The 27,863-nt window shown below is 38.5% G+C and overlaps 1 protein-coding gene and 2 long non-coding RNA genes across 8 annotated transcripts in view; 1 reads left to right on the forward strand and 2 right to left on the reverse strand.

The window, feature by feature from the left end:
- tkv (thickveins) overlaps nt 1–27,863 on the reverse strand; it is a 66,316-nt gene that overhangs the window by 3,027 nt on the left and 35,426 nt on the right. For 2 of the 6 annotated variants that reach the window (XM_008198856.3, XM_008198857.3), the window contains 3 exons: nt 5,197–5,239; nt 821–996; nt 38–767 (listed from right to left, as the gene is read on the reverse strand). In XM_008198856.3, coding sequence (XP_008197078.1) covers nt 38–767; nt 821–996; nt 5,197–5,203 — 913 coding nt within the window. In that variant the 5' untranslated portion in view covers nt 5,204–5,239. Of the gene's footprint in view, nt 1–37; nt 768–820; nt 997–2,412; nt 2,603–5,196; nt 5,240–7,808; nt 8,199–27,863 lie in introns of those variants that run through there. The other 4 variants (XM_015982677.2, XM_008198854.3, XM_008198855.3 and 1 more) reach the window with 4 other exon arrangements.
- On the forward strand, nt 11,663–14,964 carry LOC135266475 (uncharacterized). Its single transcript, XR_010334533.1, has 2 exons — nt 11,663–14,635; nt 14,683–14,964. It is a non-coding gene; the product is annotated as an uncharacterized LOC135266475 (long non-coding RNA).
- Nucleotides 24,561–25,728, reverse strand: LOC135266476 (uncharacterized). Its single transcript, XR_010334534.1, has 2 exons — nt 24,900–25,728; nt 24,561–24,848 (listed from the first exon to the last, which is right to left on the reverse strand). It is a non-coding gene; the product is annotated as an uncharacterized LOC135266476 (long non-coding RNA).

Genomic DNA, 27,863 nt, shown 5'->3' on the forward strand with positions numbered 1-27,863 from the left:
TTCTGACACGAAATAATTGATTTTGCAAAATAATTACCTCTGGTGCCGAATATCTCCGTATGCAGATGTGCCAACCCTCTCGCAATACTCAAGACCATGGTGAGCAGCGAATTCGTGTCCAAGACATGGTCTTGCAGATAATCAAACAGCGAGCCATTTTCGTGATAATCCGTAATCAGCAACATCTGCGTCCAGGACCCCGTCCCCTTAATATCGGCCGCAATGAACCCTAGTATATTATCGTGCCTCATTAACACAGTTTGGTAAATTTCCGTTTCCCTAAACCAGGACTGCTCCTCCGTTGTGAAAAACACCTTAACTGCCACCCGTTCGCTTCGCCACCTCGCTAACCAAACCTCTCCATACCGACCCTTCCCCACCGAGCGTATCATGTGAATTTGCTTCGAAATCGTCCTCTGCACTAACGTCGGCATCCCCGAGCCCGAGCCGCTGCTCTTCTCGTCGATGAGGTGGTGCCGGTGGATTTTCATCGCGGGGTATTTCTCGGGATAGTCTTTATTTACAAAAACTTGCTTCTTGCGATACCGCAAGTAGCAAATCATTATCACGATGAGGCAGAGGGTTATGCAGAACGTGACCGACGTGAGGAGGACTATGTACGGGGGGCTGTCGAAGGGGCCGTATTGGGGGACGTCAGGGGTGGGCCGTTCCGGGTACATGGGTTTGAGGTGGAGGTTGCACTGGTCCGAGCCGTCGCAGCATTCGATGGATTTGGGCTCGGCGTGCGGTACGAGATGGCCTTTGCACTGAGAAAGCGAAATTTAGGGTTTGGGGCCGGTTAGGGTCAAGTGAGACTTACTTGCATGATGCCTCCCTCGTCGGGTGGAAGACAACCGTAGTACCTGAGAGGATATTCGTCACCGTTGTCGTCATATCCGATCTGGGCCGTGGTGAAGCACTTTCCGCCGGGCCTGAGCTCGCAGGTCCCATTCCTTTGGCCGTCCGGACAGTGTCCTTCGCAGTAGCATCTTCTCACTGAAACACAACAATCGTTCACTTAAGATAACAAACTCAAACTTTCTTATTACGTCTAATGGACACGCCCCACGCTTTTACAAAGACAACAAAAAACAGCTCAAAAACTATTGGGACCACTCACAGTCACGATCAAAAAGAATGACCCCTACCAACCCGGCAGGATAGTATAAGTCCGACTAAAATTTTTTGTTAGTTTACGAATTGTCCTTTATAAACTAGCCAAGCGTACACATTGACTCTCACATCGAAATGTTCTAGGGGTGTCATTTTTTTGATCGTGACTGTACTATCGCCGGAGGAAAAGCTCCCGATTTCTCCACTCCACCACCGATTGGCTTTCTGTTCCAAGGTCGGAACCGGCCAAGAGTGGGTGTCATAGTTATGGGTTCGGTTCTATACACCCGGACGTGTTCGAATGAACGACCGGTGAACACGTGTTCGTATTTACAAAAAAAATCGCATAATGAATGGCGATTTCTGACTTTATATGTGAACGTGAACGGCTGATTTTTGTACACTTTGGCCGGCTTTGTTCCTTTGTTTGGACGCAGTTGGACAATAAATATGGTATAGACTTATAAAGGAGTCGAAAGGGGGAAAATTGTGACCCATTTGGCCATGGGAAACAAAAGCAACATTGCCTATTGTACGCAGCATTCGAACACAAACTTCGTAATTTGATTGACAGTTGTTCGGTGATACAATCAGCGGAATTATTCCGATTTTTTTCAGTTGTGTAACACGTTTGATTAATTTTGAAGAATAAGTCAATTACTGCTATCGTACTTTAAACACTAAATTAGTCTAGTTGGACCGATTTATCTCCCTTCTTATTATTTATGTGCACGTTTATTGATAAAATGTTTGTGGTTACTACAATGTTGTTATAATCAATTTATTTGTTTACCTATGTTAAATGACGATAATTATAATAATTACACAAATTCATAATTGTAATAATGCAATAAAAACGAAATTATGATGAGCAAATTAAAATTTAATAGTCAACTGTCTCGTTGAATATCTTTCATTGCCAATCGACCAAATAAAAACCCAAAAAAAAATTACTATTCAACACTTCGAACAATACGTCTTTTTCTTGTTCCATTGAACTTGTAATATTGTGCGAAACCCAACAAATTCCAACCGTTTGTACCGAAATCCCGAACGAACAATTCTTCCTTTTCTGCACATTCTTTCGCGTCAAACCCACAATTCCCTTTGTAAAAATGCACCAACCCCAACCAAACCTAGATTTTCTCTAACAAAAAACCGCCGGCGCCATCCCCGACCACGTAGTTCGCGTAGGTGTGAGCGCACCCAAGACCTAAAATTTCCAGACGTCGACACATAAAAGCAGCCCCCAGACGCGAGTAATAAACCGAGTGCAACGTAAACGCAAAAATAACTTACTCGAGCCATCGTCGTCGAGGAAGACATACATGGCAAACATAGAGAAAACGAAAAGAATAGGTCTCGAAAATGAGCACTGCGGCCGACACCGACACCATCAACAGACTAAAAAATCCGGTGTCTTGAGAGGAGAGTATCCCAGAGGGCCAGGTCAGGTATAGGATGTACAGTCGTGTCAAGAGTGTCTTCAACTCGGCTGGCGCCTGAGCCGAGGTCTGCACCATTAGCACCACGAAATCGGCTCTCGGAATAATAGAACAGCAGACGTTTAATTATGGCACTCATTAAATGAGAGAGAGATGAGTGACGGGCCCAAGGGGAGGATTTGGGGCTCACGCGAGGAATTGCCAAGTAATCGATGAAGAAATGCCAACCCGGTGGCAGGAAAAGAATTTCCGGAAAATAATTATCCACTTTGTAAGACTGTCATTTAGTCTCTTAATCATTTACATTCAGAAACTTGTTTCGTAAGTAACGCTATCTATACACTATTTATTGACGATATTACTTGAGTCACTTTCAGGTGATGATTTAAACAACATGTAATTACATTACTTGCATTTTCTATGAAAATAATTCGAGGAGATTTATTACTAAACAGGAAACAAATGAATTTGAAGAAATCATTTAACGTCAGAGATTTCAATGATGAAATTTGTTCAGCGATGCTACTGTTCGGACGTCAAAATCTGCTTATTTTCATTCGATAGACAAAAAATCCATTAGCTAGAGAAAAACAATAACGAAAGATTGACATCTACTAACAGAGAAGCTCGAAATAATTCTCTGTGGAATATTCTGCTCCAGAAAAACAGACACAGAACTACGTCCAAAAGTGCTCTATCAATATTTATTTGTGGCAATTTGTACGTTTGAAAAAAGTAATTAAAATGTCAACTCTGTGTTAACGTTCAATAAATTATACGAGTTTACACTTAATAATATAAAAATTAATAAAATGTGAGCACATATCTACTCATTCATTTTTTATTCTCTTCTTCCTACAACGGATTTTTTTCATAAAAATTTGCTATTTATTTGTTAACTTGAAGTGATATTTCGTGTTGTACAGAAACGTATAATTCTTTCTAAATATTGGTAATTCATGAGTTTTTGGCGAAGTTTTTTTCCGAAATTTACGTTTAGTATCAGATGATTCTCAGCGATCACTCCAAACTAGAACTAAATAAATCAAAGTTAATTAATCTTCAATTAAGACCAATCAATCAGTTGAGTCATCTCCAATTACGACCTAGTCTGTATAGGCAATAATCGTAAATTTTGGCGCCAAAAATGCCTTTTATTCACCAAAAATACTAAAACCGTCCTTCACAATCCGTTACGGTCAACCGCCCAACCACGTGACACATAAAAACACTTTAATTTCCCATTTTTCTATAATAAATCGTTCGCCGGAAATTACATCACGTAAGTTTTTCTCCCACAATAATCCGGTTTCCAATCGAATAAATCACTCTGTGGACCCTTTTACGACCGTGAAACATTTTCTTCAACATTTGAAATTCATAGGGTCGTATAATTTCCATTCTTTTATGGGAAAAAAGGGGCTCAAGATTGTGTCCTTGAAAAAGGCAAAATTCGACGAGCTAAATCGGGCGAGTGCAATGTACGATCAATGGATCGGAAATCTATCGTGGTCGTGGATGATTTTGCGATCATCCTCCTTCTTGACACCTACGATCTTTGTATTATCCGACTCGAATCGATGGTTTTTGCATGCGAAATCAATCGCAAATTGTAATGGATACGTCGTCGTGACCGACCTTGTCATTACCGTTCCTTTTTTTCTTGTAATATTGCCGTAATTGCTGTAATTAGTTTTCACGTTGCTGCACTCGCTGGATCTTGGAATTTATGCATATGTGCGTATGAGGAAATTAAAACGAGTTCTGCTTTGGTTAAATGGCCAAATTTTTTCAATTAACAAGCAAATTTTACGTTTAGAATATGGTTTTGTCTTTTGAGTCGCTAAAAAGTATGGATACAGTTAAATGTTTTCAGAACGGTTTAACAGAAAACCTTGAAATTTGGGACAGTCAAAAGTGTTTAAATTCTATCATCTGAGAGCTTTTTCAAATTCTTATCGTCATTTATTTTGAAAATACAAGGCTAACTTGATTTTTTTAAATGGCATGAAGGGTCAAATTTAATCCTTTTTAAAAGAGCATTTTTTTCTGAATTCAATGATGTAACATGATACCCAGCTTTACGTTTATTAAAATGTAAAAAAATAAAAATTCAAAAATTTTTTGGAATAGTAAAACTTAGTTAGCTTTGAAAATACTGTTATTAGCAATATCCGTCACTTGTATATTAGTAAAAAATTTAACTTGGTGCAATAATTACTTTAATAATGATACATTTAAGTAAAACTGAGCGAAAAAATTCTCATGTTGGTATATCATAAAGACACAAAGCCAATAAGTTAGTGGAAATCAATTTGAACATCGTTTGTAGCATAAAAATCAAGTATTCCGTGTTTAAAATTTCTTAATTAAAACGTGTTCTTTTTCAGTTAAAAGTGTTATTTTAACAATTATTTTTAACTTTTCCTTATTGTTTGGTTAATGAGCTAACGATAGATAAAGCCAATATTTCCAAGGCTAATAAAGTTTTACATTTTTCAAAATTTTCGATTTTTTTTTGAAGTTTCGATTAAGGTATCCATGTGTTGTACCATAGAACTCAGAAACAAATGCTCTTTTAGCGACCCTGTATATACGAATGTGAACGAGCACAACACTTAATACGAATTAATCTTACCCAACATGGTCGCAGTTTTCTATGAGTCAAATGCTCAACTCACCTGTAACAGAAAAAATAAAGTTAAATGACGTCTGATTTAAATTCAAATAAAAAAGAAAAAAGCGTAAGATACAACATACATAAATGTATGTATGAAGAAGTAAAATCTGAATTTCTTGGCAACTAGTAAGAATGTTAAAACATTTCTTTTTGTTTACTAATGTTCCTCATAACTGTTAAGATATTAAGTCATAGGCACATACAGTTATACAATTTCACCCCATCTCGTCGATCGAATGACTGAATATTTTTTTTAATCCCGTTCGCCGACACGATTTTTTCCTTGGCATTATCTCCAGAAACCGATCTAACCGCCCCAGACATAACACAAACCAAAATAAAAACAGTAAAAATAACCGAATTTTTATAAATAGTGAATTCAAACGATCAACATCGGAAATCAATCTCCAAAAAATGTACTAGAGGGCCACCGTTCTGTAAATCACGGCTCATGTGTGCTCCGCTTTAGAGTATCTATTTCTGTCACTTTGGCTGACCGCCGTCTGTGTATGCAGTAAAAAAGATGACATAACAAACACACACATCTGCAGAGGATGGACCTAAAATAATCAGAAGCACCTGCGATATTTGCGCCGGGATTATTTTAGGGATCGGCGGGAACCAAGCGCTCGCCACCTGTCGTTTAAAGAATTTTTCTTATTGTGACAATAGTCGGAATTATAGTCTACCAAGAAGGTGGAGGACATGACGTGACTTAATGGAAATGTCCAGGAAATGGCAAAGTGTTAAATATTAATTGCGTATCGATGACCGCGGATTTTTGGCACGAGAAATCGAGAAATGGGCAGATGTGGCGTAACTGGCACAGGTGTTGGAGAGGATTTAGACGCAAGGAAGTCGTAATTTTGAACGATTTCGGTGTTTTAAACTACATCTTCAGTGCGGAAAATTATTATAGCAATCTAATAATAGTAAAAAAACATTGCATTCCTAATTGGGCACAAAATAACGAGGAGAAATACGTATCTAAAGATAAATTAGCCGCTGAATCACTCAGCATTTATTGATTCGGAATAATTATGCTGTTACTTCATAACATGACAAGTTTAACAATTCGGAAATAATGAATTGAAAATATGATTGTTAATTATTAATTAACACAATCTTTCCCCCAAACTGCCAACTCCCACGTCCTCCTCACGCCGAACTGGTTTTTTCTCTCCTCGACTAATTTAAATTTATATTATAGTTTGCTTTTTACATACATCCGTTTTCAAATTTCAACTGTTTTGCATAAACGTTTGGAGCCAATTATTATAATTACATGGTGAAATAGACCGAGATTAGGACCATACACTACTAGTCTTGATGGAAAAAGAAGCAAAACAGGTGGGCAGACCATTTCGAGTGACCATAATCGACCCACTGGACTCGAATCTCGTATGCAGAAAATTCTTGTAATAATAACACGTTACCAATTCAGGTTCATGCAAATTTCGCCGGACCGTGCGTTTCAGGTGGCAATGTTTGATTTATGATAATGGACGTTTAGGGATGATCCGGGTTATTACGAAAACGTAATTAGCTCGAGGACACCCCGAGTAAACGGACGAGCGCTCGTTAAGACCTAATTGAATTAGGTGGGGAAGCGATCAAAGTTCGGCTAAAAATACGAGTGGTATTATCTTTCGTATTGTTCCAATTTCCTAATCTATGGCTTTTGGGAACTTTGTTCGTTTAATTTCGAGAATGTACAAAAACCTGCTCGGTCCCAGCGATCCCTTTTTCGATTAATCGAATCGTGAGTTTCTTGTGGCATCGGTCACGGTTAAACAGACACTCTGAAAGGCGCCACAGGTATGCGTGGACCGGCCATAACGAATTCAGCGCGTCTGAAAAACAGATCGTCCCGAGATACATATACAATATAGAAGAATAAACGGGGTGCATAACATTGCAGACAAACGGAATCTTGATACGGAGAAAACGAGTCGAGAACGAGAAACTTTTTTCCGTCCTCTCCGAACATAACGAACGACATTCGATGGGCCATCATTTCGTTTTTAATTTATATTTTTCATTTGTTGCGTCTCGTTTTTATTGTGTTATTTCCCCGGGTTGATAGGTGATGCCTTCGTACTTAATTAAGTGTCAAGACTACAAATGATTTAGGTTTGTACCCCGTGGTTCCGTTCGGGTGTGAGAGACAACACGTTTTGTTGTTCCTTGTCGGAACGACCTTCGCACGAGAGCGGCACACGATTTTTCACGGTCTAGCGCCAAAAGGGTTCAATTTTCTTAGACTGTGCGTCTGTACCACGACCGGCTAATTTTACTCCAGCTTTTTGGCAATTATCACACGATTTGAAATGTTAATGAAGATGCCAAGGCTGCTTTAATCAGCACATCAAAGCAGATCATTCATCTCTCCATTCCTCACACAATTAAAAACGACCAAAAGACAACCAACACAATTTTATTTAATTTTTTCGTAGTAAACAAAACTGAAACGCACAAATTTTGCATAAAATTGCAAATATACAGTGGGAGACCGGTCGTGTGATCTCAGTAGGTCGCGCTCTAGATCAAGAGAAACGCTCAATTCGTACCGTTTTGTTTTCTGGCCCTCATGTTCCTGTTCTTCCTTTTTGTCATTATCCAACGTTCCCACTCACTTGAAGCTAAAGCTAAATATCACAGACATATTTGCATGGTGTTTAAATAAGATTCCGCGTGGGAGTTATTACGTGAACGTCAGTTACGTTAACAATAACAGCACGAAAAAACTATAGGTCTTTAAGTCAGTCCGAAATCACATCATCAGACGATACACTTGATCATCATCATCGCGATGTTGGTTGGCGCGCATTCACACATCGTCGTTCGCACGAACGTTGAATGTTGTACGTTGCGCACTCCATCCTGTGTACACGCATAACTGAGGTCTCCGTCCACAGATTACAGGTTGTTATAGCAAGGCTTTGAAAAAAGCCAAGCGAGTAGCAGTCAACGTTTGACTCAGACACTTTAGTGGGGATGACTATTGTTACGGCTGCTGCGGTGCACCGCCTCCAAATCGCCCTCCCCGCCCATACTACTACAAGAGATGAATCTCGAAAAGTCACCGAACAGCATGTTCGACATGCGGGACGTTTAATTTGGTGACACCGTCGGCGAGATAGTCGACACTAAATATAGGACGCGCGACCGATTTCGGAACGCGCGCGAACGAAAATTAACGCTTGTTTATACCACACTAAAACTACGAAAATATTACCAGAGATAATATGATGGCTTGTAATTGCTTTCAGTCTAATTAAAACGCCAAATTTACGGTTCCGAGACTCGGAACCAACCTATAAGCAACCATTCGGACAGGGTTACAACCGATAACGTTTTTTCAACACTGAAAACACTGGCATTTCCAACCAAAATAACGTATTTTCAACCAATTATCAACCACAATAAATGACCAAAGTGACAAAATAACCTCATTTCAACCAGGTTTACAATCATGACCAAAGCTTCCCTTATAAACGAACTCAAGCCTCACATCAGCGATCAGAAGAAACCAAATACCAAAATAACGTTTATTCAGCCAATTTTCAACCACTGATCCAATATAGTTTTTACTAGTTGACAGGGTTGCAGCCTGGGCAAGTTTTTTACTTCATAACCAGAAGACAGTGGCATTTCCAACCAAAATAACGTATTTTCAACCAATTATCAACCACAACAAATGACCAAAGTGACAAAATAACCTGATTTCAACCAGGCTTACAATCATGACCAAAGCTTCCCTTATAAACGAACTCAAGCCTCACATCAGCGATCAGAAGAACCCAAATACCAAAATAACGTTTTTTCAACCAATTTTCAACCACTGATCCAACATAGTTTTTACTAGTTGACAGAGTTTCAGCCTGGGCAAGTTTTATACTTCATAACCAGAAGACAGTGGCATTTTCAACCAAAATAACGTATCTTCAACCAATTACCAACCACAATAAATGACAAAATAACCTGATTTCAACCAGTTCTCATCTACTCTTCGGCGAGATAATCGACGCGCGAGCGAAGGAAAATAAACGCTTGTTCAGTCTAATTAAAACGCAAAATTTACGGTTCCTAGACTCAGAGGCGAGACCAACGCTAAATCAACCTATAAGTAACCATTCGGACAGGGTTACAACCGACACCCAGTGTTCAATAACAAGCAAAGCTCCCCTTATAAAGCAACTTAAGCCTCACACCAGCAATCAGAAGAACCCAAATACTGAAATAACGTTTTTTCAACCAATTTTCAACCACTCAATATGGTTTTCACTATGTGACGGGGTTACAACCTGGGCAAGTTTTCCACTTCATAACTAGAAGTCACTAGCATTTCCAACCAAAATAACGTATTTTCAACCAATTATCAACCACAATAAATGTCCGAAGTGACAAAATAACCTGATTTCAACTCCTCCCATTTTTAATTTTCCTCTTCGTTTATCTCATATTGATCGATCTCCCCTTAAACTGGGACAGCCAGTATCAATATTTACCTTTTTATCTCTAGAAAACGTAAACAGGTTTGCGCAAAAATAAAAACGTAGCGAGGCAGGGCCGTGTTACAACCCTTGTACGCTCCTTCGCCTCTAAATCATTTGTCACCTACTCGCTACAATCACAGCTGTGGTTTCCTTTCGTCGACATACTATTGTTTCACAGGTGTTTCGATTGCTACACACCGGTCATTTAGTCTTACATATACACTCTGTATATTTGAAATAAACAAAGGAAATTGTTTTACGATCATGCATCGATTCATTATCGTTGATTCCTATAATGGGCAATGTGGCAACATATTTCCTGCGACCAAATATTGTACAATGGTTTTAAAGGTAAATATTGTTACAACAAAAGTGTTTTATCAGTTTCCCTTACGCCACAGCTGTAATTACTGATAATTTTAAAACTGGACGGAAAAATCGATTCTTTAATAACGATAAGATTAGAAAATTGTAATAATACTTAATTGAGTCGGATAACACTGAACAAAAAATAAAAACACACAATAAGGTACTTAATCTCGTGATAATACAAAACATAAAAAATACAAAGCGATCACTCATCATTATTACAATCGCCATTATTACGAGTGATGGGAATAAATGTCGACTTTGGGAAAAACTTCCATAAATAATATTATTACCCCTGAATCCGGTCCGTTATAAATCAAGTCCCAAGATTTTTTGGCTGCAACAAAGAGAACACCACAAAAGAACATCTGGGCATCCCACATAACACCTTACAAAGACCCCGAATCGTACGAATCTGACCCTTAGTTCCAGCCACCGTACGAGCCATGGTGGTACTTGTCGTAGCGAACACTTTGTTAGTAGTTTAGTGTTGGACCCACTGTGAAAATCCATAAGTTATTGCTTGTCGGACAGCGAAGAAAAGTTTTGATATCACGCTTCGCTACATAATCGGATTTGGGTGCGGGGATTTTACGAATCGTAATTTGGTACCTATTATTCCGCGAGATGAATCATTTGGCGAGGAGTTCTCGCTAGGACGACCATCAATCCTAATTGAATTCATTATGACCGGATTTCTCGGATTCTAGCACAATGGCATTTTTAGTAGTCGGTACAATTTTGCCGTAGTACTGGGGTTCCGAGAACCGAACAACGTATTTATCCGAGCTTGACATATTTTTTCTTGAATACGAAAACATTTGGTACACCAGAAAAGGATTCTTGGAATCGTAAAATACCAAATGCAACAAAAGTACTAAACTAGATACAACCTTTTGTTTCTTATTTGCTCGAATGGTCATTACGAGAGTCGTAAAATTTTCAATAGAATGGTAATATTTATGGTACTTAACATGGAAATGCTAAATTGTACGTTACGCCCATGTACCAAGACAACAATTTACCAAACAAATATACCGTTTGTACTTTTGCTACGTCTCGTTTTGCGTTTTTTCACAAACTCAACAACCTGTTTGCTTAGTTTACACTACTTTATTTTATTCACGGCCATACAGTTTGGAACTTTATGGGCAAAAATAGCTTTTTTTATTGGTTTTGAATTTTTCTTCAGTGGAATTTGTCGAAATAAAAATACCTCCATTTCAGTGGTTTTACATAAACAATGGCATGCTGGTGCACCTGAATTCAACATTTCGTTTGCAATTCAGATGAAATTCTTCCCAAGTAAAGCCACAATACAATTTTTTCCAAAGAAGATTAATAATAAACCGTAAGAATTATCTATCATAACAGAGGAATGTAAAAAAATGCATAGCGATGGCTTTTTTATGCATTATTTATAATAGCTACTTATGCAAAATAGAAAATGTAAAGTACCCACCAGACTACACCTCCTTTCTTAGTATTTTCTCTTTCGATAAATCATTTCCTAGAAAATAATCCGATTTGTGTTTATTGTTCACAGTTCATGTTAATGCGTAAAAGAAAGGCTATTTAAAACAACACAAAAAAAAAAACTTACCGAGTGGTCCGTCAAAGTGCAGATCGATGTAAGAAGGAAGAAGTAAGGAAAGAGGAAGAATAGGAAAAAAAAGAGAACCTTGACGGTACGGCACAATTAAATTAACGATTAATAAATGCACTGTAAAATGCGGCGTGTGGCTGCCACCCGATCGCTTCTCGACTACTACTACTACTCTTATCTCTTAGTAAAGATTACAAAAACCCCTAAATGAAAAGAGGCGCTAACATTCCCCCCGACCGTTAAGGAATGAAGTTAACTAAAACCAAATTATCAACTAAAGAAAAGAAAGATAAGTTCCCTTCCGCATAATAATAATAAATATTAAATTAAATTAAACTGCAAGTAATTGCATCCACCCAAAGAACAAATAACTAAAAACAAAATTATAGGATCAAAACGATCACTGATTTGGAAGGGGACATAGACGAACTATAGGTCGTTTATAAAGACCATTGGGAGTTTTGACGCTGGCGACGCGAACTATCCCATCCTTGCCAGGAAAGACCTCTTGAACGACCCCTAATGGCCAATGCAACGGTGGGGTGTTATCCGTCCGCAAAACTACGACCGTACCGACCTTTATTGGAGAAGATGGCTTATTCCATTTTTGACGAACTTGCAAATTATGTAGATATTCCACGTGCCATCGTTTCCAATACGTTTGCAAAATTTGATCGAGCAGTTCTTTTCGGGTTACTAAATTAGTCGACATGTCTAAATTTTGAATTGGTAGCGATTGAAGGGGCGTCCCTGTCAAAAAATGAGCAGGCGTCAAAGCTAACGGCTCGTTAGGATCCGAGCTGAGCGTACACAATGGTCGAGAATTTAATAAAGCCTCTATTTGAGTAATAACCGTCGTAAATTCTTCATAAGTCAAAATTTGGGTGCCAATAACTTTAGTTAAATGAGACTTCACACTTTTAATGTTTGCCTCCCAGATTCCTCCAAAGTGAGGTGCTGCTGGAGGATTAAATTTCCATACTACATTTCGTTTAATCAATTCATCATCAATACTAGAATGATACTCTTGTGAGGTCACAAATTTTGACAAATCGTCTAGGGCAGTTTTAGCTCCAATAAAATTTGTACCACAATCGGAATACAAAACCGAGCATGGACCACGACGGGATAAAAAACGTTTAAAGGCATTAATAAAAGTCGCAGTGGATAGGTCAGAAGCCACTTCTAGATGTAAGGCTTTGGTAACTAAACAAATAAATAAGCATAAATAAGCTTTCTGGCTTTTTACACCTCTACGACGAGTCAGAGTGATATAGAAAGGTCCGGCATAATCTACACCACTGTGCAAAAATGGTTTCGCTTCTGTAATTCTAGGAGCGGGCAAATCCGCCATACATGGGAAAGTTGCGCGAGGACGAAATTTAAAGCAATAATTACAGTTGCGAATGCGATGTCTAACAACATTTCGTGCAGCTAGAATCCAAAATTTCTGACGCAACAACGACAGTGTAAGATGCGGACCAGTATGTAAATTACGTTGGTGAAAATAGTCTATTAAGAGATCCACCAAGTGGTCTTTTTTGGGCAGCAAAAACGGATGCTGCTGATCATATTCTAAATTTGAGTTTGATAGACGTCCTCCTACTCTAATAACTCCATCTTTAAGAAACGGACATAAGGAACGAATTTTAGGCGAACAAGGTTTATTTTGCTCTAACAAAGCTAAATCTGAAGCAAAATGTTCTCTTTGGACAAGTCTAACTAGCGTTAATTCAGCGGTTTCTAAGTCTTTGAGTGTAATAAGATTTCCTTTTGGCAATATCTTAAGAAATCTGAGAACATATACAACTGCATTGCGCAATTTACTATACGAAGACGATCTATCTATAAGTTGTCGTAAAGGGTTGACACAACGTGAGAAAGTGACGAGAACTATCGGTTTCTCTTCGAGTGGAGGTTCGTCTGTATTAGTTGAAGAGTTAATAGGCCATAACTGTTCGTCCATAAATAACCAACTAGGACCAGTTAGCCAAATCGGGTGGTTTAAAAGGTGCGCCGGTGTTAGACCCCTAGAAATTGGGTCGGCTGGGTTTTCCTTCCCATCGACATGATACCAATTAACCGACGGCACTAATTCTTGAATTTTTGCCACGCGATTTGCTACAAAAGTGTGCCAACGATGAGGAGATGCGTTTATCCAGTTAAGTACGACCGAAGAATCAGTCAGAGCAACAATGTTTTCTATAATTAATCGCGATTGGAAAGTGCTTTCTACAAAATGGATCAGTCTAGCTAAAAGAAGCGCAGCACAAAGCTCTAATCTGGGTATCGAAAGTGACTTTAACGGAGCAACTTTTGATCTAGCACAAATGATTCTAACAGTAGGTACCTTTTCTGGAACTTTTACATACACTACCGCTCCATAACCCTTTTCTGATGCGTCTGCAAATCCAACAATTGTCACAGGTAAATTACTACAAGTTCCTAAATGACGCGGAATTTCAAAGTTTTCCAAAAGATGCAACTCTCCTTTTAAAAGACTCCAAATTTTTTGTATATCAGCCGATACAGGATCGTCCCAACCAAGTTTTTGAACCCAAATTTCCCGAATCAATAATTTTGCATATAAGGTAACGGGAGCCAACAATCCTAAAGGATCCCAAATGCGAGCAATTATTGACAAAATATTCCGTTTCGTACATTCTATGTCAGGAACACTAATTTTAAAACCAAGCAAGTCGGTTTGCGGATGCCACTGAAAACCTAAGACCTTCAAGGAATCATTGCTAAATTCAACGGGCTGAAAGCAGCGTTCCGATTCTAAAATTTCTGACAATAATTCATTAGAGTTTGTTGTCCATTTGGTTAAGCTAAACCCCCCGGCCCTAAACAAACCAATTAAATCGCGATACAACGCAATAGCTTCTTCACTGGTAGGAACACTAGTTACAACATCGTCCATGTATGTATCTCTATTTACAATTCCTGAAGCTAACTGAAAATTTCTAGATTCGTCCGAGGCAAGTTGCTTAACTGTACGAAGAGCTAAAAATGGCGAGGCTTTGACTCCAAAAGAGACTACATTGATTTCGTATGTTTGGAGAGGTTCATTAATCGAAAATCGCCAGAGAATTCTTTGAAAGCATCGATGATCGGGATTAAGCCAAATTTGTCTATACATCTGACGTACGTCAGCGGTCATGGCTACAGCAAATAGTCTAAAATTCAGTAGCAAAGAAACTATATCGGTTTGTAATTTTTCACCAGTATATAAAACATCGTTCAAAGAAAGCGAATTACTACCTTTGGCGCTAGCATCAAACACAACTCTCAGTGGAGTACTAGTACTTTCCTTAAAAATAGCATGATGCGGAATGTAAAATGAAGATTCGCTATTCAATCTATGTGGCTCTACTAAAGACATGTGACCTTGCTCGATGAAGTCTTGTATTGCATCGCAATAACTTTGATGAAATGCTGGCATTGAGCGAAATTTTCTTTCTAAAGCTAGATATCTTCGAAAAGCGTTTTGAAATGAACTACCCAAATTAGGAGGAAATTCTTTAAAAGGAAGCGAGACTATGTATTTTCCGGACGGTTCGCGTTTAACCGTAGAAACGAAAAGTTCTTCACATTTTGCGTCATCTTTATTCAATGAAACACTGGGACTGGGAACCTCTTCCATTGACCAAAATTTTTCAAGTGCTTTATCTAGAGGTGGTTCCTCAATCAAACAAAATGAATGTGTTTCACAATTCGCGGCTACATGTGGTATTTCGCCCATAACTATGTATCCTAGTGTAGTTTCTAAAGCGATTGGGCTTCCAAGTGAACTTTCTACTTTGTTCGGGCCTAATATTTGCGGGAACAATTTACCACTAATTATTCCATCGATTTCCCCCGACTCAAAAAATTTCTCGTCGGCTAGCGGAAGATTAAGCAAATTTTCTATAGATGATTGCGGAATATTTCGATCTGGCAAATTGTCAATAATTTGATCGATAACTAAAGCCTCGAACTTGTATCTATAATCTGAATTAAAGCGAGAAGCAATGACCGTATCTATTTTTCCTTTTATAGGATGCGTGATGGCTCCTATGCCTTTAACAGAAGCGTTAATTTTTCTAATTGGCAAATTTAAGCGGGTACAACAATTTGTAGTAATAAAATGCGATTGACTAGCGGGGTCTACTAAAAGTCTAACTAATTTCCTTTTCGAATTTGGAGCGAATATTTCTACTATGGCGGTAGCAAGCAAAGTGTTACTATATCTAGATGATTTAAAGCTAGTATTTGAAGCGACACAAAAACTATGGGGCTCGCGGGAAGTACTATTAACGTCACTAATTGGAACCAAATCCTTTTTAGCAGGCTGTTCTGATGTCTCAATGTGCGGTTTATCAAAATGAAGCAGAGAATGATGTCTTTTTCGACACAAACTACAAGTGGTTGTCGATTTACAAGCGATTATTTTATGTTTCGGACTAAGGCAATTTAAACATAAAGCTTTATCTTTGACTAATTGATATCTTTCCAAGGGACCTAACTTTAAAAGCTTCGCACACTGATAAACTAAATGAGAAGCCTCGTTACAAATTGGACAAATATTATTCGATGCGCGATTACTAACAACAAGCGAATGGGTTCTACTAGGTTTACTGAAAGGAGCGCTATAGTTCGTTCGATTGGCTGTTGTAGCAGTTGATTTCAAAGTACAAGCTAAGATTTTTGTGTGATCCTTTACAAAGTCGACAATTTCCTTGTACAAAGGAATTTCAGATTTTTTCTGTGACAGCTCAAAATGTCTACGAGTTTGACCATCTAATTTTGAAAGTGCGATTGAACTTATAATAAAGTCCGAAAGATTTTCTATGTCTACTTGTTTCAAAGCGTTCACCGCTGTATCAAACTTTTCCAAAAATGTATTTAAACAAACTACCGATTCATTTTGTAAAGGTCTAAAGTCAAGAATTTGCGACAAATAAGCATTAGCCAGAAGACGTTTATCATCATATTTTTCTACGAGCGCTTTCCATAAGATGGGATAATTTGCTCCTGTTGGTTGTATTCCAGAGCAAACCAGCAAAGCTTTACCCGTCAATTTTCCCAATAAGTAATGCATTCTAGTAATATCGTCTAAATCGGGATTTTCGTGTATTAAAGTTCTAAACGTGTCATAAAAAATTGGCCAATCGGACATTTCCCCTGAAAATTCCATCAATTCGATCTTGGGCAATTTTGCTATAGCTTTCACCGGCTTGAGCAAATTTTCAGTTTTTGTAAAAACCTTTTTTGCTGCTTCTACAATGTGACAATATAATTCGTCCACCGCCTCCAACTCAGCAAAGCTAGGCGTATAGTCAGAGTCGAGTTCTAAACTTAATAAATTTATCGAATCAATGCAATTACTAAACAATCGGCGCGTTTCTTCTAGTGTATTATATCTAATTTTAAAGTTTTTGCAAACCGTCTCATCATCCAGGTTTCTAGAGTCGTTATATAAACGCTGAATTCTCAAAAAAAGTGATTGACGCTTGCCTTGAAGAGACTTTAATTCATTCTCTTTAGTTGGAGCCATGATAAATTTAAACGAATTTCTAATAAGCGAGGACGTATGCGAGCAACAGCGACAAGAGATAAGCTAAAGCGATAACTCGATAAGCGAAGGGTTTTTGCAACAACGCGTTCCAAAAATAGCGATACCAATGCTCTAGATTTAACTAAACGAAGATCCGGTGGCTCGAAGGACCAAATGTTAATGCGTAAAAGAAAGGCTATTTAAAACAACACAAAAAAAAAAACTTACCGAGTGGTCCGTCAAAGTGCAGATCGATGTAAGAAGGAAGAAGTAAGGAAAGAGGAAGAATAGGAAAAAAAAGAGAACCTTGACGGTACGGCACAATTAAATTAACGATTAATAAATGCACTGTAAAATGCGGCGTGTGGCTGCCACCCGATCGCTTCTCGACTACTACTACTACTCTTATCTCTTAGTAAAGATTACAAAAACCCCTAAATGAAAAGAGGCGCTAACAGTTCAAGTTGCCCAATTTTTGGCTAAACCCAAAGATCCCATAAATTTTTAGGCAACTACTTCATATTTATTTAAAAATTATTCATACACGGAAAAAAGATAAGTTTATTGCTGCTCGTCCTTATCTGGACCAAAAGTTGTTTTCATCAGTGAAATAAAAATTATTCGAATTTTTATTACCAGTTCCTCGCGACTAGCTTTTTATGGAACCTTGTAATAAGTAACTTAAGCCAATCTTGATGATTAAAAGCACATTTTTATGATAAAAATCCTCGAATCGTATTTTATTTTAATTAATTACGCCGGTGTTCCGCAAGTCTCTAGTTACGATCCTCTGCTATTTCCATCGAATAAAACAAAAAACACACGATATACCGAGCAGATTTTTGTCATTTTTCACCGGCAAATTTTCGAAAAAGTGGCAATCCTAGCCATCAATCTCGCCTCTATCCACCCAAATTAGGCACGGAAGTCATTAATCTCAATTCGTCATAATATCAGAGGAGCAGTTGGTCAGGTTTATTAATAACCGTTCAAGTTCTCTCATTAAACGTTTTATTTTCGATCCATATACAACAAGTAGCAAAACAATCGAAAGCGCTAAATCGCAGGTGTCTCTTTCTTTGCGAGATAACAGCGGCTTTTGATGCACTACCGACTCCAAACTTGGCGAAAATATTCGCAACCACAAGGGCAAAAAGACGCTGGAGTCGTAATTCAAACCGCTCGCTTTGGTACGAAACGACGTTCACACAGACACACATACTCTTTATATAGAAAACGGCGAGAATTTACATTCTTCGGCTGTGTTGAGGCGAGGATTTTTCTTCCGTATAAGATGGTGGATGGAAGTCCGGTGGTCGTCTGCTGGTCGCGAAAAGCAGTCGCTTTGACGCACCAGTACGACACTTCCGAACCGCAAGAAAAACTTAATTAGGCAGGAAGATATGCGCCAGACATTACGGGAATTGTGGAGTCACACGACTAACGCAAATTAAAACTTAAATGTATCAATTAAATTAATAAGTGGTGCCATTAGGGTGAGGTCTGGGCGAAATTCACGCCGATTTGATGGTTAATTAATAACGGACCCATGAAATTATCCAGGGTTAGAGTATTAGCGATTTTTCCCAATTAAACAGGCGCCTCATCAGCGTAATTTCTAATAGATTAATTCAGAAGATTATTATTTAAAAAATGAAAGTATTAATTAATGTAAATTTTAACGCAAGTAAACAGAACTGGTGTTAAGTAAATCCCTGCGTGACGTCAAAAATTATTTACATTTTTACGTATTTCCATTGCCACAGTTGATTAGGCAGATAAAAACAATATTAGCAAACGCAAAACATTTATTGGTAAATTTTCCGTTTTCATTCAACATGCTGAATATAAATGACACAAAATTAAAGACTTCTTTTTATTATATTCATGTGAAAAAATATTTTAAACAAAGGTAGAAAAAGTGTCACATACAATTCATACAAGCAAACAACGATTCAAACTTGGAAATTAGCATACTTTTATGAATTCTCAAATATGTTTACAATTTTTATTTAATAATAAGTATTTATTTATTCTTTCTTCGACCTAAGCGTATTGGATTAACATAAATTTCTCAATTTACTGTTACACGAGTGAATATCATCGAATATTGATCTACTTTGCAAAATTTCGCTTTTATCGCAGAACAAATACAATGAGAAATAAGTGAAAAAAAATGGTTACGTACTTGATATATTTTTCACAAATCAAACATTTTTTACAAAACTAAACCAACACTTAACACATCTTCACACGTTTAATCTTCAAACACAAAAATGTTTTACTTATCTTATTAAAAAGTCCTATCTTTTGTGACTTTTAACCCCAGTAGCCTTCGCTACATTCATAAATTTGTTTACACTTATTTGCAATTTTATTTATACTCAATTAGTAATATTTACAATACAAAATTCAAACAAATTGATCGGCCAAGTGATAACAAAATAAAAAAATTAACTAGACTAAACTTTTGCTGATTCTGATGCTGCGAAACGCAAAACTTTTCGCTGACTTGATGGCGATGTGAAACGTTGCCATGTAGAAGACAGAAATTGATAAGTGGTATCGTGTACTTTACATAATCAAGAATGTCAAAGTTAAAAAACAGCCACACCTTCTGGTCTTTTAGTAATTTATTTTTCTAATCCGACGAGTAAAAATGTGTAATACGATCAGTTCACAGAGCCGACGTTCATTAACTTGCCATTACTGAAGTCATTAATAAATTATTAGCAAATTTAATTATCGCCGACTAAAAAATGAAATTGATCCATAAATTACGATGGTATTTCGTTATTCCCATCAAAACCAGTACGAGTTGCAAACAGATCGACCACGCCAGCATTTCCTTTTCAAGTTCGCTCCATTGTCCTTTTTGGAAAAATCATGGAACGTGATCGGTCACAAGACCTCCTAATTATGGAGACAAACATTTGTTTTCGATCTCGACACGATCCCAGATGTCGTCGACTTTCCCTCTTATTTATTCAGCCCCTTTTAGAACAACAAAGTCCCATCCGGTGGAATCGTGAACGTGTTTATTCGGGAACGGCGTTTCGTAAACATTATCCCGTATTAGGGACCCAACGACCCATCTAGTCCTTGATTGGCGTCTCTCACTTATTAGGTTAGACGTTCGATTAAACCTAGAGCCAAAATAGGAGATGTTCTTCGTCGGCTCGTTACGCATTCTCTGCAGTTCTTCTTTTCTTCTTACGTATTTGGGTATAAACGTGTTCAAGGTAAGCTCTCGGTAATGGATTCTACAGCAAGGTTGTCATCCACCCGAAGGAAGCGCTTGCAGGATAATAAATACCGCAAGACCCGACTTCAACCGTACGACTTCTTTCTTTATATCGCGTTACTTTTGGGCGCTTTGTTGAAATTTAAACGCGATAACCGGTGATTTGCATCCGGTTTTACAACACTGTCACCACAAGGCACAAAAATAAAGCTGGATGTGCCTTCCAAGATCAAGATTATGAAACGAGCGTGTGTGGTTTTTAACGAACAAGTTCCCATGCTTTTCCAGTATGACTATAAATGGGAGCAGCATGGCTTCAAACAGGTGTTGCTTTATTTTGCGCTAAGGAACGGCCAGATGTTGGGACCATTTTTCGAAACCGAACCAGGACGCGCTCGGATTTCACAAATGTTGCCGCGAAAAAATTCGGGACGCGCTACCGACCACACTTCAATAAATTAAATCTGGGTGGATTTTTCAATCCTTCCACCCTGTATGACTTTATTTAAAAAACAGAGGTGTAAATATGAGGCGTGTCCAAAACTTTCCAATCTATGTCCGAATTTAATAATAATATCTTACTTTATAAGGTTTAAAGCGCTACAAGCAAAAATCGTTAACGTCGAAAAAGTATCGTTTCATCATTTATCAATTCATCTTTTGATACTTGATTTATATACCTGAAATAATCAGGTCAGACGTGTCTATAGCTTTATTAATCACACCTGTCAATTCGTAATATATCTTCTTTGGTTTTTCGCAAGATGCGCACACACTGTAAATAAACAAACGGAAATATCTAGTACTCAATAATTTGTCCAGTTGTGGAGTCTAATAAATAATAATAGATGTTTTTTTATATTAAAAAACCGCTTATTTCCGTCTCAATTTTTAATCAGCACTAAATTTGAATGAGGTGTTTAATTACTCCACCAAACGCATCCTGTTACGCTAATTAATGACCGGAAAATAGTTGTCGTGACAAACGTTGATTATTATTATTTCTCTCTGTGTTAAATAATCATCTTTCCCATAAGTATTAAATTTTCCATATCTAAACTTGATATTTAAATAACGATGCAGTTGGAATTATCTATTAAAAACGCTGAAGCTTCTTCTGCTTATCTTTCACGATTTTTCCCCTACGCCTGCAAATCCAGTTTCGCAGATGTCAGTACTTCTCCGTTTTTCCTGACACTTCCAAGATATTTGTATTTTCGATTTGTATCCATTAGCATTGGTGAGTTGAACAAACCTGAACCCCTCCAGGTGTTACAACCACCGAATGAATTCTTGTATACCGAAGCAATAATCAGGCCAATGGTGTAAATATTTAAGTAAGTTCCCATCAATCATCAACGCAGTGACACAGCCGCATCTCTCGTCTCCCAGAAATTGAAATCGCCATTAGCCGAGACCGAGACGACTTTGTTAATTCCAATCGACCATAAATGTCACAACAACGAACCATTGCAACGTGACGAACGATAAACTTTTTTCCCATTCGAATCGATCGTGGGAAATGGCGATTTTAAGTGATCGCCGGTAGCGCGCAATACTCGATCCACCTACGGCCATTCTGAGCTATTTCTTGTAAAAACTAATCAAGACAAAACAGATGCTCGAACACGCAGATCAAACATCGGCTCGAAGGCTCGGTTAAGTTATGCGTGCATGATTCAAAGTCAATATTTGTCCTTCGGTGTACACAGGATGTATGTGTAACTCCTACACGTCTCGGTACTTCTCCTTTTTTCCCAGTCGCGAAGAGTAAAGTTCAGCAACTTTATGAATGAGAACGGCTCAATGAATATGCAAAAGAAGCCGAGTTTGTTTTAACGAGTTTTGACGGAATACGGGTTAAACTTACACGTTCCCCAAACTCGTTCCCAAAATGAAAGCTTTTATTCATTCCGAGAAACTCGCCTGAATAGTGAATAAATCGCGCACATACAAGAGGACCTGCAGGTAACTAACATAAAGCGTCCCTCGAAATCATAATAAGAGAGACACAAAGGACCTCGTAGAAGGAGCACAGGTGTTGGGATTTATTCTTTTCATTTTGAAAATACACCCTCGTTCAGGTACGACGGACACCAGCTGCAACGGTCCGCTTTATTCCTCACACCAACTTAATTCCGTGGGATTAGATAAGGTGCATCTGGGCGATGTTTATTTTCTTCTGCTAGGTAAAAGGAACGCGAGTTGTTGACTTGTTTCCGTTATCAAAGCACGACAACACGAATTGCGCATCGTTTCAGTTTGTAAACATTGGAAAGGTGAGTGATAACGATGTGGATCGATCAACATTACAAAATCTGTTATCGGAAAAATCTTCATGCTCCGTAAGGACACAATGCACGTGTCGTGCGATAACAATTATTACGTATTTCAATATAATAACAATTCTCCAATTTTCCATTCACATTCCAACATTTCACAACTAGTCTAAACCTATAAGCCGGGCTAAACGTAGGTACAGTTAAAAAATTCCCCAGGTGTTGGGGAAATTTCTCCGCAATTAATAATAATTTGAATAAGACTGTTGCTCATTTGTCATTTAATTATTCCACAATGTAAGGTATGCTGCGTTCGAGACTAATTACCATTCAAACCTCTTTAATCATCAGCCTTACAAGCTATTTCCTTGGCTCTCTTCTTCAAAAGCGTCCCACAAGACTCATCTTTTGAACCTCTCCTATTACATAAATAAATATTTTTGTGTCCTTGACTAAGCTTCCCCCATGTCCAACATTTCCATCAGTCGCCCAAGGCAAAAACTGACCAATTCGACGATAAAAACCCGACTCCGGTTAAAATAAAACCGAAACGTCTCGAAATCACAGTGTTAAAATCTCAAAATCGTGAAGGTTGAAAAGCCCGGCGCTGATCCAACGATAAGAACTAGTTCTTGTACACCTTTACCATCATCCTTCCCCTGTTTTAAAAATTACCATACGGAGACGAAAGTTTTACAGAGCGACCCACACTCGATCAAGTGCTAATGTAACCCGTACACAGAAATCAATTTGAATATTAATAAAGAAGCGAGCTCGCGAGTCACACCTGTCATGCTCCACCTCCGTAAATATTAGAAACGAATTTGTGGGAAACCAATGAAAAATCAAACGCAGGTGTGTTGGAAATCCCACACGTCGCTTGTAATTATTGGTTCATTCATGCATTCTGGAGGCGATTCTTGTAATTTTCGCCCAACTTTATAAATCGAGTGAAAAAGGCCGACCTTTGGCATAACCACCATCAATTATCTAAGCGTATCATTATCGTCGATTTTTACGATGGCGACTCATCCGGAAATCGGCTTAGGCGCGGCTGCAATTGATGGCGTTCATACGGGATTTGGCGCGCTATACATAATCGAACGTCCCCAGGTACACCCGGAAAAGTCCGGTGCTAGACTGGAAAAATTCCCAACGAGCCGTCTAGGCACCACTTGCGTTCGCGATGCAAAAGCAGACATTAACTCGAACGAGTTCACATCTTGCCGAGGTTTAAGGATGTCCTAAGGCTGTGCGACGAGAGTGAAGCCATTTCCTCGTCCACTAATCGTCATTGATGCGGCGAGAGGCGGTTTCACGGGGGCCTTAAATAACCACACCACTCGACCGGTTAACTTTTACATTCGTCGACGTCGCAACATGTGCATACAAGACCCGACGTAATTAACCGATCGTGTTAAATCGACTATGGTGTGGTAAATTGAAAGGAAAAGGCGGACTAACAGCTTGTATAGTCTTTCGAGAAATATTTGCAAACGGCGCTAATTATACTTTATGGCTCGTAACGGCCCTTCTAAACTGTATTAAACTGCGGCGACTTATTGAACTACCGCCGGGTTTCTCACCAGGAAGCTTAACATACTACCGGCGTCCAGCTAAAGCTCGACTTGAAAGTTCAAAAAAATCAATTTTTATTGAGATTTGTCAGTCGAGTTGATGACCAACCCTTGACCTTTAATTGTCGTCTAGTCTGACAACTTGACGGCATATCACGTCTCAAAATCAAGAACTACTTGGAGCAACTCCAATTACGCTGCAATGGCAATGTTGATAAAAATACTCTAATTATATTTACACCCGTTCCAGTCCCATTTTATGAATTATTTATGTAACGTACAATGAGCTCCATTGAAAATGTCGACAACCACGAACCCGACAAGCAAAAAACCCAGAAACCGTAAAAATCCGATGATTTACTTATTCCTGACAAGATTTACTTCCATAGAACCGCCGCCAAATCCTCCTCCTAGCATTCCACTTGATAAATCTCCCATTAAGATGATCAACGACCGCCCCCGAAAACCTCCACCCACCGCCCTCCAGGTGCGTCCCGCTATTTTTGGCGACTTTTATGATTTATAACCCGAGTTGAAACTATACGTACGAAAATGTCCCAATTAACGTAATCTAGCTTGATGTATACGAGCTGAGACACAAATATTTGCCATTAGATTACGAAACGAGCCAACGAATTCCAAAATCTTTGTTTTAAGACATAAATTCCGCGACCAGATTGCACCCACACCATAAAAGATTAATGTAAATTTGTACACTGTCAAATGTAAATATCACCTACAACATGGTATTTACGTGAGTGATTTGACGACGTTGGAATGTTTTTTCTTTCCCGGTTTTCGAAATTTTATCGATGTTTGGGGGCACTGAACTTGGACTTTGTTTGCTCGGACGCGGTTTATGTTTGGCATCTGTCATAGGTACAACAATTACATTACACTAGATAAATAAACACGGCCGGAAAATAAACGCCATCGGGAAATAAAATAAAAGAAAACTATTGTTGAAAACCCAAAACCCACTTCCACAAAGTTATGCACTTTTTGGAATTCTATGTGAGCTGGTGTTAATTGCATTTGAAGTTTCCGGTCTCCAACGTGTCTTCTTGATTAATACCGGTTTCTCCTATATTTGCATTTTCATTCCATTTATCTATTTAGGTATCTCACAAGCAGGCCTTCCGGCAGCGATTACAAATTTTGTGCTTCTTTCGCAAAAACAAGTGCGGACAGCTAATAGTAATTTATTTATTAAATCCGATTTATTTTTAATAAGAAAGAAAAATTATCTCCTCAAATGTTCCCACATGAAATATGACTTAAGAAAGCAGGACTTGAAAAATATTTTAATCCGTCTCGTGCGATTATCTACTTTTCCATCTGCTCCTTATCATTCTATCAATCGGATGTTCCGACAATTTTTCCTCCACACTCGAAATGTCATAATCTCTAATAACAGCTCAATCACAGCCTCAATTCCTCCTTTTAATTTACGTCCTGTGGTCTTTGCGACGTTATCTTCTCGTCGGCATGTCAAATACACATCACCGGAAACGTGTCGAGTCAGGTGTATCGTGCAAAAGCGCAAGGTCTCAGCCTAAACTCGAATCAAAGTAACAAATTGAAGAAAAACCCACGGTTCCCGCCTCAACGTCCTGTCGCTTTTTCGTCGCGCATCCGGCCAACTTTTCCCATAAGACAGTCCGATCTAATTGCTCATTATCGGGAAATAATCTCCAAGAACGAATCCTGGGAACAGCCGAGAAAACGGTACGATTAAGACTTGCTGCCGTTGGTCAATCGCCTCTAAACAGGACATAACTTCTAATCTCGACAAGGTGAATAATTACGCCTGCTTGCAACTACCGGATAACGCATCGTATGCACTTGATCGCTAAGAAAAATATAGATAGCTCCGAGATTATCCGACGCGAAACAGGAAGGAGCCTCTTGTCGTTTCGAGCGACTCCATAACCCGCATCGTACCGACAAATTAGATCAATTGAAAGGGAGAAAGATGACACAGTGGTCGTTAAATTAAGGACCATCATCGGATTTATGCAGGAAACGTCCAATCAATTGTGGACGATGGCAATTGGATGGATTAAGCCTTAATTCGGGTGAGAGTGACCGCAACTTTATGCAAATTCGCGTTCGATTTAAATGCTGTTTTATAACCGCTGAGGTCAGGTTTCTGCGGTTTATTTAGTACAAGAGATAACAATGTAGTCAACTTTCCTAATGACTTAATTAATTGATTATTTTCTTACATTGTAGTCACAGATGATGTCACACGACAACAATAAACATAAATTTAATTACTTTTCTACTGATTCGATTATGTTGTTGCCCGCATGGTTGCAGGCTACCTGCCATACAGGTAACGCAGGAAAATAAATACGCAACACAATGCTTTTTTAATTTTGAATTATCTTGAAGCATTTCCATTGAGCTGTCCCCATAAATTACGGCCGAAAATTTGATGCTCCTCGAACGTTACTTTATATCATGTTGAACATACGACTTCGTGTTAGTAAATCTGTTCCTGAATGAAAAATAACCACTTCTGAATATTTAGGAAAGCCAAGTGGGCGTCCCGTTGCTTAATTAATGACAAAACAGCTGCTTTAAAGGGTTATCCCGTCCAGGTCGAACCGCGTTATACTTCCACTTATCTAAATTAGCTCTTATCGGAACAGCATCCTCGTTTACGACTTCTTTTTGCCACCTCTCTGGTCGCCGGAAACGTATCAGCGACGTAATAATCACGTCTCAGTTTCGCTTTTATCTCCGGTTTCTCTTCTCGTCCCGTTTTCCATGTAGTCGTTCGTCTCCAACGTTATCGCTCCTAAAATCGCGTCCGATAGCTAATTATCTAACGAGTGAGTCCGTAAAGCGGACATTTATGCTCGCCTCCTGGAGATACCAACGACCATTCCGGCACCGAGACCAGTCAACTCTGGACGTTATCGACGGCGACCAATCACTTAACGCAATTCCAATTTTTATTTTTGTACGAAAAACTTTTAATTCGTTAATTGCCGACGTTAAATCATTTTTTATTGGCGGTTTTAACGTTTTGTTTGTAAATAACGGTTGATTTATCGTCAGAGCTACCAACTCATGCGGCGTTCGATTACGTCGTCGAGGTTTTAATTTGTAAAATAATTCAGGAAAACATGCCGTGGCACACTCGTAAATTCAGCCACGTCGAAAGTGACAAAAATACGAGTGGAAAACGAAAAACGCACATTCCAACACACAGTAAAGCATCTACATAACAAATACAACAACGAATATGTAACAATATAATAATATACGACTATCATTTTATTTGACAACAAAAATATACCTCGTAAATATGTAACAAGTAGTAATTGCTGCGGGCATACGTACGTAAATCGTTGTGACCGCAATAGCCTTAACAATTTCCCAAAGATTATCCATCATGTTTTATTTAATAAAAAACGTCCTGGATAGTCGACGAGTTGTCGAAATGAAAAAAGCAAAGCAATTTTAATTGTCAGATTCGGTCATGCATTATGCAGCTTCAA

Source organism: Tribolium castaneum, chromosome 6, assembly GCF_031307605.1.
Source record: "Tribolium castaneum strain GA2 chromosome 6, icTriCast1.1, whole genome shotgun sequence".
In the NCBI taxonomy this organism is placed as follows: domain Eukaryota; kingdom Metazoa; phylum Arthropoda; class Insecta; order Coleoptera; family Tenebrionidae; genus Tribolium; species Tribolium castaneum.